This window comes from Bemisia tabaci, chromosome 1 (genome assembly GCF_918797505.1).
Source record: "Bemisia tabaci chromosome 1, PGI_BMITA_v3".
Taxonomy (NCBI): Eukaryota; Metazoa; Arthropoda; class Insecta; order Hemiptera; family Aleyrodidae; genus Bemisia; species Bemisia tabaci.
Genome location: NC_092793.1, coordinates 87,425,392 through 87,444,856, shown reverse-complemented (window position 1 = coordinate 87,444,856; position 19,465 = coordinate 87,425,392). Strand labels below are relative to the sequence as shown.

At 36.6% G+C, this 19,465-nt stretch overlaps 1 protein-coding gene across 7 annotated transcripts in view; it reads right to left on the bottom strand.

Annotated features, from left to right (window-relative positions):
- The window catches only part of chinmo (Chronologically inappropriate morphogenesis), a 132,058-nt gene that overhangs the window by 80,830 nt on the left and 31,763 nt on the right, over positions 1 to 19,465 (bottom strand). For 2 of the 7 annotated variants that reach the window (XM_019045235.2, XM_019045237.2), the window contains exon 6: positions 5,691 to 14,502. The exons of 4 other annotated variants lie outside the window; for them this stretch is intronic. In XM_019045235.2, the coding sequence (XP_018900780.1) occupies positions 14,279 to 14,502 (224 nt within the window). In that variant the 3' untranslated portion in view covers positions 5,691 to 14,278. Of the gene's footprint in view, positions 1 to 5,690; positions 14,503 to 19,465 lie in introns of those variants that run through there. One more of the 7 variants, XR_011900853.1, reaches the window with a different exon arrangement.

Sequence of the window (19,465 nt, the reverse complement as noted above, 5' to 3'; positions counted from 1 at the left end):
TGCAATTACACTCGAGTTTGCCTCAGGGCTGCAATAAGGCTGCATTCCTGGTTAAACGTTGTTCGTTTTCTCATCATTGCGCCTGCATGTTTTGATACTTTGTGTTTAAAAAAAGTTCAGTATAAGAGCCTATTGGGGCTTGCAATGTGGCTAAAATTGTGCAGTTTCACGCACAATTAGCCGAAAAATGAATAATTTTGCTGTCAAATTATTTTCGTAACTAAGTTTTCCAAAGTGAAACAAAAGGCCAGTTCGTGACCTCTCAAAATTCGATTCAAGAAGCTCCTCTACATGTATATCTTAGGAGAGGTTGAACCCTACAAAGCGACTCTTTCAGAGAAACGATTTGTTTGAAACACCTTGGTGCTGCACATCTTATTACCACGTTACATGCGAGCTTATTTGGCTCATTTGGGCAAAGTTCATTGTCAAAAGGTCAACACTTAAACAAGACCGGTAAAGTGATCCTGTCCAGTGGGAGTTGACACTCAAGCGCAAAGAGTCGATACTGCATTAAGGAGATAGAGCCATAGCATAATGAGCTTTAGAGCAAAAAAACCGGGATGAATTTATTAACTTTCTGAGTTAGTGATCGATAAAAAGTTTTCCATTCAAGAGATTGGAGAGGTCGAGTATGTAATAAGTTACTTTCCAAATGAGGAAAGAAGACATAATGGATGGAATTCTGTTCAGAGTACATTGAGAAAGGATTAAAAATTAAGACAAAAACATGAATGTAATGTTACACCACTGAATTGAACAGTACCAAGAATATCTATAAAGTAAATTACAGAAACCCTGAGATGTTCTTACTCAATTAGAATTTGGTGTATGATTGTTAGAATAACATTTTCAACGCGCAAAGGAGTAATACGGATGCAGTCCTATCTATACACAGAGATTTTTAAATCTTAAATAATGTAAAGTCCAGACCCTGAGAGCAGTTCAGAATAAAAAAAAGGGAACTGCAACAGTACTGATAAGCAACATGAGAAATTCCCTGAGATGGATTGCTGTAGTGGTTGCTTTGAGCAAAGGTGGGTACTTAATGCCATTACTCAATTAACAACTGAATGCTCCCTTCAAACTTCAACGGAAAACCCTACAGGGTATGTTTATCTTGCTTTAAATTATTATGCCTCAGTCCAACTGACATTCTAAAGCTCAATTTTTCATTTTTTATTGATTTTCTGTAGTTCTAGTTGCACGGAAATCAATGGGCTACGAAAGTTCTGGTGTCTAATGATGCGCTTAGCAAATTGCCATAAGTTATCTGTTGAGCCTTACTGGAAACTGAGGAAATAATTCCATTAAACGTCTGAAGGGACATCAGGGTACATCAGAATGCCCTACGACTGAATATTGAGCTAAAATTGCAGATAAATCCTGCATTAGGATTACAATGATCCACACTCAACGTTGAGAGAATCTGAAAAAGACTGATCAAAATATTACAGCCATTCATACCTGTAGAGTAACGTTCAGTAAACAATGGGCTCATCGTTTTTCGTTTGGAGGCTTGTCGGACAGGTTTATTTCCTGCTATCACTGATGGATGAGTTTCTTCAAATTTAATGGCAAAAGATAGATTAGAGACTGGAAGTTTTGATATAATTACATCATGATTCAGAAGCTATACAACTAAGGTGCGATTTTTTTTCTGTTTCTTTTTTAAATTACTTTTCTGTATTTTTTTTATAATTTTTTTTTTTAATTTTGTTATTTTATTTTATGTTTTTTAAACACAGTAACCATTAGATGTATAAGAAAAAAATGAAGATAAAATATAATACACCGGTAGACACTCAACAATACTAAATGAAGTGTAAGTATTACATTATAGTTAACAATTATAGACCCATTGGGACTAAATAAAATTTAACAGGGGAAAGTCAAACAAAATTAGAAATAAAGGAAAAAATAATAATTAAAAAATAATATAGAACATGAAAGCTATGAAATAATAAGATTTGCATACAGGAATTGTACTAATATACCCGTGTTCATTAATTCCTCTTTCTGTTTTGTTCTTGGAACAAGAAAAAAAACATTAATTAACTCAAACAAATACAAAATTTTAGAGGCAAATACAATCGTTTGCAAATGAAAAAAGACCAGGAGAGGAATAATAATGAAAAAATGAAAGAAATTATAAAAATGATAATGCATACGGATTACTAATAGTAAGAAGGATATAGTAAATAAGAGGTAGAGGGACAAAATAGCAGAAAAATATCATTAAAAACTAGAAGTCAGAAAACCTTGAAAATCAGCACGATTAAGCATTCGTTGGACAAAATTTAAAAGAGGAGCAAGACAAGAACAGAAATGACACAAGGAATTTGCAATTACTTTTGTGGATTATACAAAACTACTTCATAGCGTTTTGAATCTAGATGATGACTGATTTCCAAAAAGTAAGATGAAAAAAAAAACATCAATGATTCCAGAGAAGATGGGGCTTGGGTTGTTACGAGAGACAAGAAGTTTCAGTGAGCAGAGACAAAGTCAAGAGAAAACTGAATGAAAATTCTATGTCAACAGTGATAAAGAAGTTATGAAGAACAAGGAACGCGACAAATCAATTCATTACTGTAAACTTTAAGTATTACAGAATGAATTCATTTTTCATGACAGAGATTAAATACCCATATGTTTTCAACCATGTATTCATCACCTGCAAATAGAGAAGTTTTGCCAGATCATCTTTTCTCCATGCTTGCTTTTAGTTATTTTGCAGCGATGGATTCTGAGATTGAATTTTCTGCCAGCAGAGGGATAAAGTGCCAATTGTAGCTCATGAGAACTGGGTTCCAAATTCCGTTGCACACTTTTCCTTAAAAGTGGATCACATTGAACATAATGATTTCATGAAGTCTTAAGATTAAAAGTGTTATGATCCCTCTTACTCTTGGCTAAAACATCATTTACTGCAATTTAATAGTCAAATGTTGATTACAGTAAAAGGGTACAGAGATATTTACTATTCATGCAATTGATTTTGAAGACAATTGCTAAAATACAGCAGTCGGATGGAAGATAAAGGTGGCATTGTCCACTTCAGAAGGACTCGTGGATGTCCAGACCATGCAACACAAGATCTTCAAAAGTAAAATAAATGTAACAAAAGCAAACTGACTCGCTCCAAAAATAATATTCATCGGCCGATATATACAGGGTGTCTCAAAAGTCCGTGCCTTCCCTGGTAACTTCTAAACTGATAGATATGGAAAAACGAAACTTTGGGTATGTTTCTATCTCAAAGGGGACCATCTTCTAGGAGGGAGGGGGGTCAAAATGTTTGCCCATCCCTCAGGGGGGGGGGGGAGGCGACGGGGCCCCCAACTATTTTTACAAATAGTAGCCCCTATCTTGAGGTAAATTGTTGAAAAGAGCATTAAAAATTAAGAATTTTAGCGTAAACCGCACATGAATATCTTATTTGTTGGCAGAGTTATGATTAGCCTATTTTCAAAAAATCATAACTCCGGTTCAAATTATTGTAGAGAAAAAATAAAACGGGAAAATTCAGCAAACTGTAAACAGTTATAAGTAAAAATCACAGAAATCACCTCAAAGTAATTTTAAGGGGGAGTTTGAACCCCCAAATACGTCGGCTCGAAGGTCATACGATTTTCCCGCTAAATGAGCCAATTTTCCCTAACTGTGCCTAACTTATCTCGGTAAGTTCAAAATTAGTTCAACATTGCGTTTTAATGTCCCTAAATTTTGAGCAGAAGTTTTTAAAAAAAATAAATTTAGACGGTCAAATATCACCTTAATTATCGGGTTTTTTTTTTTAACTTCTGCTCGAAATTTGGGGACTTGAAACGCAATGTTGAACTAATTTTGAACTTACCAAGATAAGTTAGGCACAGTTAGGGAAAATTGGCTCATTTAGCGGGAAAATCGTATGACCTTCGAGCCGACGTATTTGGGGGTTCAAACTCCCCCTTAAAATTAGTTTGAGGTGATTTCTGTGATTTTTACTTATAATTGCTTACAGTTTGCTGAATTTTCCCATTTTATTTTTTCCCTACAATAATTTGAACCGGAGTTGTGATTTTTTGAAAATAGGCTAATCATAACTCTGTCAACAAATAAGATATTCATGTGCGGTTTGTGCTAAAATTCTTAATTTTAAATGCTCTTTTCAACAATTTATCACAAGATAGGGGCTACTATTTGAAAAATAAAGTTGGGGGCCCCTTCGCCCCCCCCCCCCCCCGAGGGATGGGCAAACATTTTGACCCCCCTCCCTCCTAGAAGATGGTCCCCTTTGAGATAGAAACTTCCCCAAAGTTTCTTTTTTCTACCTCTAACCGTTCAAAAGTTACCAAGGGGGTACGGACTTTTGGGACACCCTGTACATATAGGCTGTTAATTATACTATCTCAAAATTCGTACATTGCTAAGCTTTCTGCCTTGTTTTATTGTTCATTTACAACGTTTTGGCTACTCTTTGGATTCATCTTCAAGCGACTTCACTGATAAACAACAAACAAACTACTAAAACAAACTAGGAAAAACAATTCTTTACAGATTCTCTACACAAAATTTTCGGCTGATTTTGATAACATAGCCCGCATAGGCAGCATAGCCCGGTCATGTGCGAGCTCACAGTGTTACAGTTTTATGCAGTTCGCAGCCAATTCGAAAATGCTGTGACATCGAACAATTCCGTTTCAACAATTCGCGTAGACAATCGTTAAAGAAACGTTTTTCCTTTATCATAGTTTATTACTGAAGTAGTTAAAAGATGGCTCGTACAAGTAGCCAAAGTGTTGCAGATGAACAATCAGGCATGTACCTATCTAGATACACACGCACACAACACACACACACACGCGCGCGCGCAGAGGTGGTGAAATGGTCCTCGGTCCACACCATTTTGCAGGGAAAACAAAGCCAGAAAATTAAAAAATTTCAATTGGAGTCAAACATTTTTGAGCTCTAATGAGTACCATTACAAGACTGAGGGGAGAGAGTGTTTAGCTCAGGCAGCTTGCATTGGCATATTAAGTTGAGGTCACGCTGAGAGATCTAAAACATTTCGGGTCTTTATAAACCTCATCAGTAAAATCACACTCGTCAGTGAACCCCTTCAGTCTCCCCCCTCAGTCTTGTAATGGTACTCATTAAAGATTACAAATTTTTGAACTATCTGGCTTTGTTTTCCCCGTGAAATGGTGTAGACCCAGCACCATTTCACCACTTCACTACATTCAGTTCCGGGCATTTCTTAGTGTTTTTTCTCATATAGATCATCATTAAATCATTTTGTGGAACAAGAATGTTTTTGAATTTGCTACATTTACTTTACCTGCTAAAGTTCTTCTTCAGTTTTAAATTGCGACAGGATATTTTGATTGAAAATGCTCAGGAATTGACACTTCTATGCCAGATTGAATTATGATGTGACAGGTCCTTAAGTAGATCTGATTTTCACTGGTTCCCACAAATTAAATTTTTCATCATAAAATTTTCTTAAAAATTGGCTCAAAGTAAACATTTTGCTTCTTGGAACAACCAACGATTTGCATTTGATGATGACTAATTTGTCACTTTAAGTAGAGAAGGATTGAATGAAAAAGAGCTATTGTTTCTCAGCAACAAGATGCTTCTGAAGACTGACAGACCAGATGGGGGGGGGAGGGGTGGAATTTTATAAATATTAACAATAAATCAACTAGTTTGTACTATTGTTCTAATTAAATATTACCTGAGTATAGTAATAGTAACTGTTTGATTACTTCATCAATTTACATCATCACTATGCAACGTAGTATTGAATACATTCTAATACACTCTATTGAATCAAAACATTCCATCTACTTCATTCGTCAGCTATAGATCTACTCTAAAAGTAAACAGAAAGAGGCAAATTGATTCTACAGTGATAGCCAACAATTAACGCTTAAAATTAAACATTCCCTGAGATTTCTATTCAAGGTCCCTGAGAAGTGACTTATGGATTTTATGTTCCCTGAGATGATCGAAATCTGTAACAATCAGGTAATCAGTTTTCATTTCATACTGGTAAATATGTTGCAGTGCGAGTTTTCTGCACTTATTTGATGGTTTTTTTAGAGTTTTTAATTACATTCGGTTAAACAGCAACACCGAAAATGTATTACATCTTACTTAGATGTTAAATTTGATTAAAATATGCACTTAGTAAGAATGGTCATTTACTTGATGGGATGACCCTCATAGAGTAATATACTCCTGGAGCGATCTTGACCTGTAGGTACTGTTTGCTTTTGACCGGAACTAACAGCAACAAACTCTTAAAAGGATACCTGTCATTAATCTTGCCTCATTCTTACACGGCTCAGGGTCGACTTTGGTTATTTCCCGATTCCCTTCCCATTAACACCGGATTTTCAGATCATTCAGAAATCGAAGAGAATAAGCATGCTCTCTTCCTAAATATTGTGCTATACGTAATCACTCTCTTATTTAAAATGGAGAATAGCACTGAAAATATAGGTTCTTTACTCCCTTTCTTTCTTACTCCCTCTTTGATTACAGCGTGAACCCTGTGATTTTTTTTTTTTTTTTTTTTTTTTTTTTTGAATATGCTTTCTGCAATAGCTATAGAGCCATAGACGTTACTCAGGAATATCGAAGGAACTTCTGCTAGGATTACTGCCAAGTGCCTTTCCTGGAGAGCTCCTAGTCCTGAAGCAAACATTACAAAAACAAGATCAAGAGAATGGAGGTAAATCGGCCAAGTATTTCTTTTTCTCAGTAGCGTGTGCACTCTAAATTCTGCAAAACCTGTTTCTTTCTTGATTAGAGTTCCAGAAAATTCAACAAGTACCACTTTCGTAAATATTTAACAACAGATTTGAGGTAGTTAGATTTAAGCATACTTAGCTACAACCAAAATATAGTTGGTAAAAAACATTAATAAGAACTGAAAAACCTGAGAATCGCTTACACTAACTACGGTAAAAAATACTTCTTCCACCCGCAAGGGGAGCCAGAAAATAAAAAACAAAATTTTGCATGAGTCTTGTGACCTGCCTCTCCCCCTCACCTCTGATATAATTAGAATAATGAGTCTGAGGCTGAGTGTACCTTTGGTGCCCTTAGCCACGATCCAAATCATCTGCCACCTAGGCATGAAAAATCGTAGAAAATGATAGTGACAAAGACAGTAATAATTATAATAAATTTAAAAGTTGATACAATAAGAGAAATAATAAAAATAACTAAATGGTTAGAATAAATTAAGTAAAAAGTATTAATATGAATAAGAACAACAATACTAAAAAATAATAATCATTGAAATACTCATAATCAAAGACCAGCTGTATCAACAACTTCAAAAAGCTGCTCTCGTAAGAAGCTGCTGAATTGTCTGCCGGGTCCTTGGAACAAACAATAAGCACCGAAGCCCTAACTAGTACTTCAATTTTAAATTTAAGACAAGACTCTGCTTAGCATTAAGTTGCCGGTAGGGAACTGGAGCACCCTGACCTTTGCCCTAAGAATCATAAACCCAAAAAGTATAATAATAAAAACTAAAAAAGTGATAATGATCATAATAATGATACTGATGTATATGAAAAATAAAATAGAAAGAGCTAAGTTTCTGAAAACATAATGATGGGTGATAATAAAAAAAAAGCAATAAAAAAAAAAGAGACTGAAAAATTTAATCAATATTGAGGGGGGAGTGGGGACAACGAGAAAAAAAAACAAAAAAAAAAAAAACAAAAAACAAAAAAAAAAACTCTGGGGATGAGGAACAGAAAAAAAGGATAGATAGTTTAAAAAATACTCACAGCTTAGAATTGCTTAATTTTCATAAAATCTGAAATTCAGCCAGGAAAAGTCTTACTCCTCCTTGTTTTAAGTCGAGAACGACAATTTAGAGTTGCAAAACAACTTAAAAACTTAATTAACAAAAAATAACATGAAAAAGAAGGCAGAAAAAAATTTAAAAATAACCAAATAGGTAGCAAGGCATACGAAAAAGGGGGGAAGGGGGATCTCAGTGACTAGCGACATCACAAATAAAATGCAGTTATTTCTGAAGATATTAAACGGAAAAAACTGATTGAAGGAGAGGGTGGAGAAAAACGATTTTAAGAGGCAATTGGTTATTATTAACATTAAAATAGATTTGAATGAGTTTCAAATAAATTATGATGTATCACTTTGAATATGTGCTAATTACGGAGATTTAACTGCTTCCCCCATCATTAAGGAAAATCTTGAGTTGATGGTATGTTGAGGTATAAGATTTTTGCTAAATGTAAATATGAAAAAAACTGCTCAATGTGAGCAAAAGGTCAATATGTTGGCTCCACTGTAGAATTAAATTAGTTTAAGATAAAGAAAAAACCAAAAAATACAAATATTATTATAAAGAACAACCTGAGATACGTTACAACTAGGAAGGAGATGAAAAACAATTAAAATTAAAAATAAACAAGTAATGAATGTTGAAAAAAAAAAGGAAAAATAATTGTAAAGACTTCGAATCACTACATTCTAACTAACAATAGGATGAACAGATCTAAATGAATGAAATTAAGGTATAAATACGAAGTTAAATTCTGTCGGATACTTCTATAAAAAGTGATGGACATTTGCGGAGGAGAGAGAAAGGAGAAACAAAGGAAAGAGGGGCGGAGAACAGAGAGGGAAAATTAAAGCTTAATACTTAATGAGAAAACTCATTATTATATGCTGTAGCATTTCGTATGTACATAATGTTAGATATCTCATACGCATGTAAGGTTTGAATGCTTGTACATTGGCATGTCCCTACAAAATCGGATTAAGTATAAATAGCATTTACAGTTATTTATAAATATAAATATTTTTAAATATATTTTAATGAGTTGACTAGAGCAATTAGTAAATATTGAGTATAGTATTAATGCCTTACCCCTTTTAGGCCCTCGATAATTTACTAATGCTTTGAAAAATTAGAACGGGGATTGGGTCACATTTGGCACTGCATCATAATGAAGAGAGTAAAAAGTAGGAGCTGAGAGTCATACTTCATTAATTAACGAGAATAAACACAACAATGAATTAATAATCAATAAAAAGCTACAAGTTGCACTTGAACACTGACTAGCTATTATCGGTTTTAGATAAAAATGACTCAGTCCGCTATCAACAGGCTTTTATTACACCACATGAGACGTATAACTTCAAATTGCACTCGGTGCTTCCTTTGCCTTCATATTAATTTTGTACTATTCATCTCACTAGCATTATCACAATAATTCACGCATTTCATTTGCTGATGAGAGTAGATGACAGTTAAAGAATTACAGACGAAGATAGAGGTTTGGACTATTTCATACGAACAACAGGAGATCACAGTGGGTGCATCAATCATTATCAGGCTTATTAGGGTGATCGAAAGCACATGTAGAAATGGAGGATATGTGTCCAAGCATTTTCGGCACTAGGCCTATTGGAAACTCACCGGAGTTTCTCAAAAAGACCAAAACCACTTTGAGACGAGGGACATCTGTAATAATTCACCAGTGGATGTTAAACTTGTAACCTGTCGGGGGCATAATGGCTTATGTACTTTGCTGATGTTTCCTACTTCCACCATTATAAGATAGGTGAGGCTTGAAATGCTGCGTTTTGAAAGCTTATGTCCCTCGCCCTCTTACCGCAGAGCTCGTGATTATATGAAAACTGATAGGTGATATCATTTTTGTAATTCCGATTCATATCCTATGCCGCGACATAATTTGAATAAATGCATGTAAAGGAAATGAGAATATTACACAAATTAGAATGAATAAGAAGATGGAAATTTTGGAACTCGTTTCAAAACGTCCAAAGGAAAAAAGAGCAGGAATGAAGAGGGATAAAAGTGAAAATCCATGGTGAAACTCCCAAATCACGAATCTCGATTTGCGACTTTGAAGACTTCTTGTCAAACTTTACATTTCAAATTTAAAACCACGCAATGTCAATTCTTAAAGACCTCTGTGAATTCTCTTTTCGGGGCGAAGCTAATTCTGAGAAAATTTCAAGAAATGATGTCATTTTATTCCACTTAAAACAAATAAAAGAAAAACCAAGATTTTAAAACACTGCAGACGAAATATGCGGTTTGGTAGTTCATTATATTTATTACCATTATATTATTATAATGGTCGAGAGGAGAGTCTAAACGACGACCATTTAAACACCTGAGCAGCACAGTAGTCATTACATCACTGCATGACTGAATGATGACGCAGTGAATACCAGGTGTTAAGCCATTCAACATGTACGACGTATCACAAAGTGGATTTGGTCTGAATACAAGATTTAAGGGGAGCCTGTCGAGGCTCACCACAGGCTAATGGAAAACGCTAAAATGAATGTCATACTCAGCTTTTGTTCACGTTCAAATTCATTGAAATCAGAGGCAGATACTATCTTGACTTCTCCCTTGTATGGAATTTTTAGGGTGCGCCTGGACACATTTTTATAGGACAGCAACAAATAAGAACGAACACGAATGAGCAAATGGGGCATGTTCAATGAGGCTATGGCTCTCTAGAAACCAGTAGAAACTTCTGTGACTCGGAACTAACAGGGCCATTTTTTTGATTCAGCAGGCAAAAATACACTAGGGTAGAATAATTCTCGCATAAACGACTAAGTTAAACTTTCATGATTGATTGCCGTCTGAAAAGAAAGGAAATAATCTCTTCTCACATGTCTAACAGAGCAACTTTCACCCATTTAGTGCTGCTGAAGCAAAAATAACTTCATTTTTTTCCAGCTTCGACCACTTCTCACAAAATGCGTTTTGTACAAGCTTAAAGAGAAAACGCAACTCTATTATTAATAAAAGAAAAAAAAAACCGAGATCTATTCCACCTAAGCATAGCAAGAAAAGGAGGAAGAGGACCCATCAGACATCTGAGAAAAATTGACTAGCTGTTTTTTTCAGACGAAAAACAATCTGAAGAGTTTCATACGGTGGTAGATTATGCCATTTGATTAAAAGTCTAATTATGAGAAACAGCAGGGGAAATTTTCGGACATTCTGAGCAATGGGTCAGTTGCGCTGGTCACACAATCGTGTTTTGATGCTTGATTCTTGTAGATCAGCTTATAATAATAAGATCTGTCTAAACAGCAACTTTCTACGTTCAATATTAACCGAGATATCGCCCTTGGAAAAATCGAGTTTTTGACGTCAACCACCGCGGCAGTGACACCCTTGGTTTCTTCCACCTTGCTTTCATCAGAGTTTCACATTAAACGACCAGTGCAAATGTGCGTCACGCCGACTGATGAAAGCAAGGTGGAAGAAACCAAGGATGTCATTACCGTGGTAGATGACGTCAAAAACCCGACTTTTCGAAGGGCGATACCTTGGCTAATATTAGGTGCGTTGTTAAACTCCGGGTTCTCCGGAGTTACCCGGAGGTGTAAACAACCGTTGTTGAACTTCGGAGGAATTACCCGGAGACCTGCTACGTCACGCTACGTCAGTCTGCGAACAGCTCTCCAACTCTCCGATCTCTCGAGGTCAAAGCCTACCGGAGAGTGACGTAGCAGTGAGGTTAGCCTAGTTTCTCTTCCTGCTGTTATATTATCCTTATGCAAGTTTTGAAAATTGAGAAGTATGGAAGATTTCGTCGACTCATTGGATTTGACATAAAATGTAAACAAATCCGGCCGACGACGACGACCACGCGGTTAGCTGACGTTAAGTCTCTGGGGAATCCTCCAAGCTCTCCGCAGACGATCCTCCAGAAAGCAGACCAGAGAGTTTAACAACGCAGTTATTGAACATAGATAGTTGCTTTTTAGACAGATCTCATTATTTTTTGCCAATCTACCAGACTCAAGCGTCAAAACACGATTCTGTGACCAGCGCAACTGATCCATTAGCATATACTGGAGGCTGCTAAATATAGAAGTTACTTAAATTTTCTAAATTATGTACCAATTTTAAATTGGATTGATTATTAGAAAAAGCTTGATTTTAGGAGAAAATTCCGAGTTTATTATAATTTATCGTTTAAAGGAAAACTGAACCATTTAAGAAAGAAGGCGAAAGAGGACTATGCAAAAACACCAACCACCCTCATACATGGATCCCAATAAAATTTTAAGACGTGTCACAATTTAGAGGGAGAAGACTTGGAGTGAAGGGGTTTTAGACCTAACAACAATTAGCAGCTTACAGAAACTGATTCTGCATTTTTTTATGGAAGTAACACAAAAATTTAGAGGGACACTCGACGTTTATCGAAATTTTCGAATTTTCTCACCAGCAAAGAATGTTGAAGACCAATTTCCACAAGAAGTGAAACTTTCAGTCTTTTAAACTTAAACTCTTCCATAAATGTTGCTCTCTAGAGAAAGACAATCTAATGTCCGCAAATGGCAAGGCAAGGGAACAAATTATTTTTCTTCATACCAACATTGGCATGTCAAAAACTTGGAAACTCCTCGACCAGCTGAAAAAGTAGAGGTCAAAATCAGCTATTTAGAGTAAAATTGATTAATAAAATGGTTGTTGATTCCAGCCAAAAAACTTTAAGAAAGTTGTTCACGTACATGAAAAATGGAGATATTTTGAAATTTTTCATATCGTAAACAGTTAAATCAGTATTTTATAATAAAATAAATGTGTATTTTATAGAGGTATGTATTTTTCAATAAATTTAAGTTGAATTGCAATTATAAATCTTACTTCGCCAGCCGAATGAATAATTTTGAGGTTGTTGGTTTTTCAATCTTCACGTCTAGGAGAAAGTTTTCATCACTTCGTAATTTTCAGAGAAAAACTTACCTGGCACCATGAACCAACTTGTCAAAATTTGATTGGAATCCACCATGGGGGGGGGGGGGATTAGTGTTATGGCATAGGCCTCCATGTGCTGTAAACCACTATGATAAGCTACCATAAATGATTTTTTCTGCTCCACAATAATGAGATGAATAGCCTCTTAAAGTCGACTGAGATTGGTGTAATAAAATACCTGTGAAGCTGAAACTTTTCCACAGCTATGATAAGAAAGGTTTGAAAACTTCAACTTGTGACCGTGAGAGGCATAAGAAGAGAGAAACTTCTTTTTTCTTTTTTTTTTTTTAAAAAAAAATTAAAAAATTGAAATGAATGGATAAATGAATAAATAAATAAATAAATAAAATACCTACAAAGATAAATGAAACCACTGGGGGAAAATGATGGAATTCAGTGAAAGAAAAAGATGACAGAAGCTGAAATGATGGGTGCATTTTGAATGCTAGAACCATTTCAGGAAAGAATAAACCTACCTCAAACAAGAACAACTTTTGAAACTTGACTACATGTAAAAAGTTTATACGAAAACTTATTTCGTAATAATACTGTTAGTTGTGCTCTTCTCATAATACTCTCGGGATATAAATCCACATTTTAAATATCTACTAGGTAGAATTGCCATAAAAAACAGGGTAACGCATTACCATGACAGAAATTAAATACCATTTAGTAGACATCATTTCGTATTTTTCAATTTATGGCACTGAAATAGTAAATTTTTTCTAGTTATTGAACATTAATATATGACAATAAAGGAAAAGAGGTTGGGGAAGAAAATTTCAGTAATTTGAGATACTGAGCGAATTTTGATAACTTTGAATTTTACAGCAGAATTCGAGTTTTAGAAAAACACTGCTGTCCTTAAATCAGTGGCAAAGCTGATGAAACACGATTGTTTTCAGATCAGAAGCATAACTGACGGAGAAAAGTAAAACCATCGACTGCCTTTCACTTTCGACACTTGGTAAAATGATCACCAAGCAGTATACAGGATGAACATCAAAAGAAAATGAATTAATAGTTCTTGGAAAGATGCATTAACTCACTTCCTCATGATGACTTTCAAGGAGACACCTATCAATGAGAAAGCTTGCTAACAAATGAAATCAAATTTAGGTGCAGAGTAGGATGCTTTCAGCTTACAAGCTAGAGGGTTAACAGAACAATAGCTCATTTTTTTTGGAAAATACACTGAAGAGTGTACTGAGCCAAATGCAGAGGCAACAATGCACCGTTGCAGTAACAGTAGCTGAGCTGTCAGAGTTGAAGCACAGGTAAGAAATGGCAAAAAATTCAAAAGTTGTTCTTGAGAGAGTGGGATAAATTTATAAACCACATTTGTACTATTACATAGGTGCATACAACAGAAAGGATTAGAAGTCTATAGGCAACAGCAAGAACAAAAACTAGACGAGTAAAACTGGATCAAGTATCGAGTGCTTCAGGTACTATATCTATAAAACATATGTCTCACTGGTTGTGATTCTGATTTTGCGTTTGTTGAAAAGCTTTCAGACTGAGTTCCGTTTTGTGCTCACGCGCAATGTGACGCCGTACTGTGTTATTCCGAGTGAACGTTCGCGTACAGAATGGACATGGCACGCGAATACCTTGATGTCGTTGTCGTATATGCGCTCTTAAATTTGTTTCATACCCATAAAGACGCTCACAGTAGGGGCATTGCAATTTCTTCCCTGTGAACACCAATCATCAAATCAAAAAGGTCATAGAGCCAAAAGATGTTTCAAACAGTTCTGAAGGGTTCTCATCAGAACTAGTTACTTAAGAAGAGATTTTGTTAAGGCCTTGTTTACACTAGCACGGTTCCCGGTAAGGGAGAACTTTCTTCTAAAACTCGTTATATCTTGGCCGTAACTTAATCTGCGAAACCGAAATTCGAAGAACTAATTTCAACTAAACTACGCTCGTGTGGACAAGGACTAATAGCTAAACAATTGTTCAAACGTGTATCGTTCCAAAGTATTTCACTTCCTAATCGGAATTACAAAGGAGCCCTTTCCTGAAGGTGACAATCCTAACGAGAGGTTGTTATCGAAATGAACCGAATTGCTAGTTTACTTAGCCCAATTGCTGGAAGCCTTACAGAAAAGAGTGCGAGTGGGAGTAGTGACAACAGCCATTCTCATCGATAAGACAACCATGCCAAGTTCTTTATCAGCCACACCAGTCACCTTAACTGAAATATTGTCCATCTGGACACCTGTGACACAAAACTCAACTTTGGCACAAAAGGTTAAACACCTTCCCTCCAACTGCCTCTCGTTCGAGCTCCTTAACATTTCCTTTGGCCTCTTCGTTCTTCTCACTATCAAATATTGCGAACACTGGCACTTCATGCCGAGACCCTTCTACGACTCAGCGTACCTCTTCCTCCATCCCACTATCTGCAGCCAGCACTTCTCAGGAAAATTCCTCTCATCCTGTTAGTAGATCAGGTGCACTCGATGGTGGCACTTGCTATCCAACTGTCAATCCTTAAACAGAATTTGCCCTGTTATAACCTTACTAGCCCATTATTTTTTCACTTTGTAACTCAAATATTGAATGCTGGTGGAGATTTTGATGTTTTTCATCAAGCTACTTTGAGTTTGCTGCTAACCTTGCTGGGCCGTAGGTCGAAATACACTAAAATTGACCGTTTCAAGGAGGGAGGAGAGTCTTTTGCTGACTTTGTAAGATATCAATTTCATGGCTGTGGTAATGAATGATCGAGGGTCAGAGGCAGAATTGGTCGACATTGTCATCTCGAATATACATGCCGGTTCAGGGATGTACTTCATTTATCCGAGTCATAATCAGAATGTCATGAATCCTCTTGGTTATTCTCAGATCATAAAAGATCATCCGTTAGCTGGGAGTTCGCAAGGACTTCTCTATCCCTTTCAGACTACTTTTTATCTATATTATACAGCTACAAGCAAAATCTTGGAAGCACTATTTCTGACGAACTGCCGGACCAATAAGAATGATCTTTGTATGTCATCTATAGTAAATGTACAGGTGCAAAAAATTATGAAACCCCAAACTTTTAATGTTGTAGAGCTTTTACATTTACAATTATCCTAGGATCATTGTTAGAACATTCAAGCAGCTAAAGGGAAATTGACATTCGGTCGGATTTTCGTTCAACGGACAACAATCGAGGGGCAAGTGTATCTGAAACTCGATGCATGTCTACGTATTTTATCAAAATTGTATGTACAGAGCCTTCAGAAATATTTCACTGTTCAGCAAGCTCGAAACGACCATTTTCGAGCACTTTTAGCCGCACTTCTTCCACATGACAAATGTCAGCTGCCGTTGATGGTCGATTCCCGTGCTCCTCATTTTCGACGATCCCCTGACCAGTTTTGAATCGTTTAACCCACTCAAAATAGTGAGAACAACTCATACAATGATCTTGGTGAACTATACTTAGCTTACCAAAAGTCTCAGTACAAGTTAAAAATGAAAAACGGAGTTTAAAACGAAATTTAATGTTAAATCTTTACTCTGTCACTGATTGCATTATGAAAATCGCAGAACGCACCTGACTTACTCGCACTTACGATGACGCAGAATAAACACTGATCAAAACAAGCAAAATCTGTGAATTTAGCGTTCTTCAATATGTTATCAGCTATCAGGAAACACCAAGGAAACCTAATGCGGATGCACACTGGGCTAGCTATCACCAAAATCCGGTTTCTAATCTAACAGACCTCGTAAAATTATCATAATTACAAAATCTAAAAATCTCCTGGGAGAAGAGGTAAGAGATCCTGGGAGAACCTTTGTATTAATATGCCACATGACCCCTGTTGACAAAAAATTTAGGGGGCCAGGACCCCCAAAAAAAAATTTGGGGATTTGGAGGGCTGTAAGTCGATAATTTCAAGTGGGGAGGGTATGTTATAATTAAAGATGGATTATACGTGAATAATTACGCAGATTTGATATGGTGTGCGGCCTGTTTGCCCAAAACATTTTTGCCCCTCTTTTCCTCAAAAAATACACGACTTCTTTTAAGTAAATGGGGTTCTAAAGTAATTTGGAGCAAATAAGCCATACGGGTCATTCCATACAGAACCTACCAGCCCTGGAGGCCCTGACCTCCCGAAAATGTTGGGGCTTTGGAGGGCCGTAAGTCGAAAATTGCAAATGGCGAGGTATCTTTTGATTTCAGATTTGAATTCTACGCGAAAAGCTACGAAAAATTGATATGGCGTCCGTATCAATTTTTCGCAGCTTTTCGCGTAAAATTAAAAAATTACACCAGAATATATGGAATTAAGGCTTCCCGGGGTTTATGTGGGCTAAAATGTCTATCTGCCTGGACTCAACAAGCGTCGTCGCTCCATAGAGCTGTTTGCAAAAGTGGCCATATCTCATGAACAAAACATTTCCGTGCGAGGTATAATATATCGATGGATGTGGAATCAAACGAACTATCAATTAGACATATTTTTATTCAAATTAAATTAGAGCCCTTTTATGTTATTTGCGGATTTTTAAAAATTGATGACTTCAAAAATCCAAAAATTGGCAACAATGAATGTTAAAAATGATAGGACATAGAAAGCATGAAAAAATCTTAAAATTGTGCATTTTTTAGCGCGACTTCATAGCTCAGTTTTAATGCCACATTGCCACCTACAGAATTGTCACGTTTCGAACTTAGCAACGCTGTAGCACGCGGGGAGAATTTTTGGTGAACATGCCACTCCAGGAGAAAGGCATGTTCTGTGAGAGGGAACAATATACCTAACTCTGGGCACAATCTATGAAGGGGGCAAAAATCGCGGATTTTAAATAACCCTCTTTTTTCGGAGCAATGAACCACTAGACAAGGTACGAATTTCAGCATTCTGATACATGTTTCTCAATCAAAATTTCACGTAGAACACGATACGCACAACGAAAATTACCAAAATCAACTCCTAACGAAGATATTTAATGATTCTTGATGCGTGAATTCAAACCACCCGCTCATGAAAACTCAATGCTCTACGTGATTCACATCGCGCGCTAAATGTTTATCATGACAGTCTCTGCGATGTAAAAATCTTCAACTTCAATCTTGACACTTTGGCTCAGCTATGGCAAATTACCAATAGTTTGAACAACACATGGTGGAAAATGAACATTGCTCGATTGAGAAGCTTGCTGAAACCGTTGTAGTGCGCGATTTGACTCACGTAGAGCTTTGAGTTTCTTGTGAGCGGGCAGTTCAAATTCCTCGTAATCAGTGCGAAATAAAAACGTTAATATCTTCGCTAGAGGTTGATTTCGGTAATTTTCGTAGTTTGAATCGTGTTCTACGTGAAATTCTGGTTAAGAAACATGTATCAGATTGCTTAAATTCGTACCTTGTCTAGTGTTCCATTACTTATATCTTAAGGAGAGAACCTACCAAATGTCAAGGAAAAATGTGCATTTTTCTACGAGTTACAAATAATCGTTCACCCGATAACCCATTTTTTTTCACTGTGCACCTAACTTCATAATGCTTTCTTCTGAGGAAAATGACTTATCGCTTTTGCGGGCATCCTGGAAAAGTTTTTTGAGCCTTCATAATTTTATTCTACTCCTCTAGACTTTTTTGGGGAGGGAGCACAGCCAGTCGGTACACGGCCTTACAGAGAGTAATAAAATAATACCTGCTGAGTGGTATGGCGTCAGAACCGTAAAGCAAATATAAAATATTTTCTCCTCAGATATATTTTTTTTCTCTGATAAATGATTTTTTCTCAGACATATATGTTTTTCTTCGAGATAGAATTATTTCCTTCCTTGTATAGACTTTTTCTCTGCTATATATTTTTTCTCGTATGAAACAATGAAACATGTTGTTTTCAATAAGAAAATATATTTCTTGAGGAGCTAAAATGATGTGGTACCATTGGGGACGAGCGCTGTTGCCATTGCATTTTGTAAATTATCTATTTACTTACTTTTCATCCGTGTCATGACCAGATAAGATTGAGGTTAGAATCATCTTGAATATTTACATTTTTCTCGTTGAAACTCATGATGATGTACAGGGTGTTTCAGACCACCCGTACCAGGCCTTTTTCTCGGTTGTTTTAGGTCGCACGAAGTCGGGGACCGCGGGGTTGAATAGGGAATTGACCCCGAGGAATCCGAATTTCGTGGTCCCGAAACCCCCCCACCTCCCCTTGGAGGGTAAAGGGGGGGGGTCACGATGCTAAAAGTCACGGTTCCCGACCGAATTTCGGATTAATCGCATCAGAATTGAAAGGCACGGAAAATTTCACGTGAAATTGACCCCTAAAAATCCACAATCGGCCCATCCAAGGCCCAAAAATGATCTCCTGAAGAGGGGGACAGTTCTTTGGTCTCAAAATTGACGTAGATTCTCCAGAAAAAGATGGTTTCCCAGGTAATCGACCCCGAGAAATCCAAATTTCATGGTCCCGAAGCTCCTCTAGCTGCCCTTGGGGGGTAAACGGGGGGCCCAATTTTAAAAATCGGGGCTCCTTTCCGAATCGCAAATTGATTGCATCCAAATTGAGGAGCAGAACACTTTCACATCTAAAGTGACCCCCGAGAGTTTCAATTGACCCCCCCGAACGGCAGAAAGTAACCCATGAGAAGGGGGGCTCCGCCCCCGCCAAAAATTTCTCAAGATTCCTC